General features: G+C 56.3%; 1 protein-coding gene across 1 annotated transcript in view; it reads left to right on the top strand.

Moving 5' to 3' along the window:
• Positions 1 to 577: 577 nt before the first annotated feature.
• EMH_0057320 (Chromosome III, complete sequence, related) overlaps positions 578 to 2,695 on the top strand; it is a gene marked incomplete at both ends in the record, with an annotated part of 6,763 nt that continues 4,645 nt past the window's right edge. Inside the window, 4 exon segments of the mRNA XM_013497454.1 lie at positions 578 to 670; positions 674 to 907; positions 1,370 to 2,011; positions 2,314 to 2,471. Of these exon segments, the coding sequence (XP_013352908.1) occupies positions 578 to 670; positions 674 to 907; positions 1,370 to 2,011; positions 2,314 to 2,471 (1,127 nt within the window).

The following is a 2,695-nucleotide window of genomic DNA, read 5'->3' as shown; positions in this document are numbered from 1 at the left end:
ACGCCAGCACAACCCGGCGCGGAGCAGCAGCAACGGCAACAGCAGCGGCGAGCACTCTCCTATCCCCTCAAACACGCCTTGTGAGTCCGTCTTCTAATTTCGTCGTATAATGCCTCAATAACTCCGCTAAAATGTTGAGGTGTAGCGATCTGCTGCCCGTGCATGCTGAGGCTGTCAGCAGGAGCAGTAGCAGCAGCAGCAGCCGCTGCTACTGCTGCAACTGGCGCCGGCGGTCCTGCTGCTGCCTCGATCTGATGGGTTGCCGTGCCTGGTTCAGCTGTCTGCATTTTTGTTTCGCTTCATGAATTTTTCGTAAACAAACAGCAGCAGCTGCTGCTGTCGGGCCTCTGCTGCTGTTGCAGTAGCAGCAGCGGGAACAGCAGGAGCAGCAGCAGCAGCAACTCAATGTTTCGCATCGTGTTTGCAACTTGGGTGCGCCTCATTTGGCTTGTTTTGCTTTTTATTATCCCATATTGACCAGAGCGAGACGACAGAGGGCTCCCGCTCTTCAGCTGCAGCAGGCGCAGCTGCAAGAGCAGCTCCAGCAGCAACTGCAGCAGCAACTGCAGAGTGGCCAATGACTTGCCACCGATGCCGGCAGCTGGATTCATTTTTTCGGTTTCTTTTCTCGCCTGTACGCCATACAGGGTCAGCTGCAGAGAGAGCAAAANGCTGGATTCATTTTTTCGGTTTCTTTTCTCGCCTGTACGCCATACAGGGTCAGCTGCAGAGAGAGCAAAACCAGCAGCAGAAACCTCAGCAGCTGTTGCAGCAGCAGCAGCAGCAGCAGCTGCAGCAGCTGCTGCAGCAGCAGCTGCAGCAGCAGCTGCAGCAGGAAAAATACACACACGCACCCTTTAAAGAGCTGCTCACGGAATACGGGACGCCTGCCGGCGAACTGGCCCGAGTGAAGGCTCAGAGACAGTAGAGGACAGCAGCAGTAGGGGCTGCTGCTGCTGCTCCTGCTGCCGCCGCCGCCGCGCGGCCCCGCAAGGGGCCAAAAGCAAAAGAGGTGGTGGCAGCAGCAAAATCAGAAGCACCAAGAGAAGCAGCAGGCGTAGCAGCAACAAAAACAGGTGCAGCAGCAGTTGCAACAGCAGTAGGAACAGCTGGGCCAAATGGGGGCGGCTTTGAGTTCTGGGATGCACCCCCTGATCGATTCGTCGCTCGTGTTTCCAGCCCCTCCATCGTCGTACAACTGCAGTAGTGAGGGTTTACTGCTGCTGCGCTCCCGTTTTGCTGCTGCTGGCGGGACCCCTGCTGCAGTGCCTGCCTTCCTTGTGGTGCNCTGCTGCTGCGCTCCCGTTTTGCTGCTGCTGGCGGGACCCCTGCTGCAGTGCCTGCCTTCCTTGTGGTGCCGTCTCCGCAGTCTCACCTCAAGCTTGCTGCTGCATTGAGGACAGCGAGACTTGCTGCTGCTGCTGCAGAAGCAACAGCAGCCGCCGCCACTGCTGCGAGTGGCTTTCTGCCGCCTCAGCAGCAGCGCCGCCGCAGCAACGTCGAGGGGACATACGCTGCAGCAGCAGCTGCAGCAGCAAGAGCAGCAACCAGTGATGAGGAGAGCGAGAGGAAGCAGCAGCTGCTACAGCAGCTGGAACAAAAGAGAAAGGAGCTGCAGCAGCACATGCTCTTGCTGCAGCAGCTACACCGACAACAGAAGCAGCAGCGGGTGCTGCGCCGCCGACAGCCTCGAAAAGCGGCGCCTCCACATGCACGGGGCTCGGCAGCAGCAGCAGCAGCAAAGGATGATGAGGGGGAAGCATCTGCTGCCGAAGCAGAAGCAGAAGCAGCAGCAGAAGCAGCAGTTGCTGCTGCTGCTGATGCCATCGAGGCTGCAGCAGACTCGACAAGCTCCGAGGCCGCAGCCGCCGCTAGAGACACAACAACACCAGCAGCAACAGCAGCAGCAGCAACAGCAGGCAGCTACTGGGACACAGAGACATCGGGGGGTGGGAGCGGCAGCGATTATTGCGTTCTTTACTTCCATGGGAACGCATGCGACGCAAATATGGTCAGGGGGTGGCTACAAGTAGTCGCGGATGAGGTGCGCTGCTGTTGCTGCTGCTGATGCTGTTGCTGTTGCTCTAGCTGCTGCTGTTTTCCTTNGCGGATGAGGTGCGCTGCTGTTGCTGCTGCTGATGCTGTTGCTGTTGCTCTAGCTGCTGCTGTTTTCCTTTTGATGCTGCTGATGCTGTTGCTGTAGCGGCTGCGGTTGCTGCTGTTGCTTTTGCTTTTGGTTTTTGATGGTTGCGCACGTGGGCGCGTATAGTGTGTACACGGCTTGTGTTGCTACTGCTGCTGCTGCTGCTGCAGTTGGGCTTGCCTATATTGGTGTTTGAGTATCCTGGCTACGGCCTTCTTTCTGGGCTTTCTTCGTCTTCTGCCGGCGTCGACCGCTGCGCCAAAGTGGCGTTGGAGTTCCTCGTCGAGCAGCTTCAGTTCCCCCCGGAGAAGATCATACTATGCGGGAGGTAAACCCTAAACCCTAAAACCTAAACAACAAACCCTAAACTGGTTTACTATTGTTCCCTAGGGTTTCGTTCTAAGAGTTTAGAGTTTTTTGATCGTGGTTTAGGGTTTGTAAACCCTAACCAGTGAACCCTCATCAGCAATCCATAATCAGTAAACCCCAGCTAATCAATAACGTATATTGTATATTAATGTTTAATCAGTAAACCCAAGTAAACCCTAATAC

This window comes from Eimeria mitis, genomic scaffold (assembly GCF_000499745.2).
Source record: "Eimeria mitis Houghton genomic scaffold, Emh_scaff2687, whole genome shotgun sequence".
In the NCBI taxonomy this organism is placed as follows: domain Eukaryota; phylum Apicomplexa; class Conoidasida; order Eucoccidiorida; family Eimeriidae; genus Eimeria; species Eimeria mitis.
This window is presented reverse-complemented; position numbering and strand designations above follow the sequence as displayed.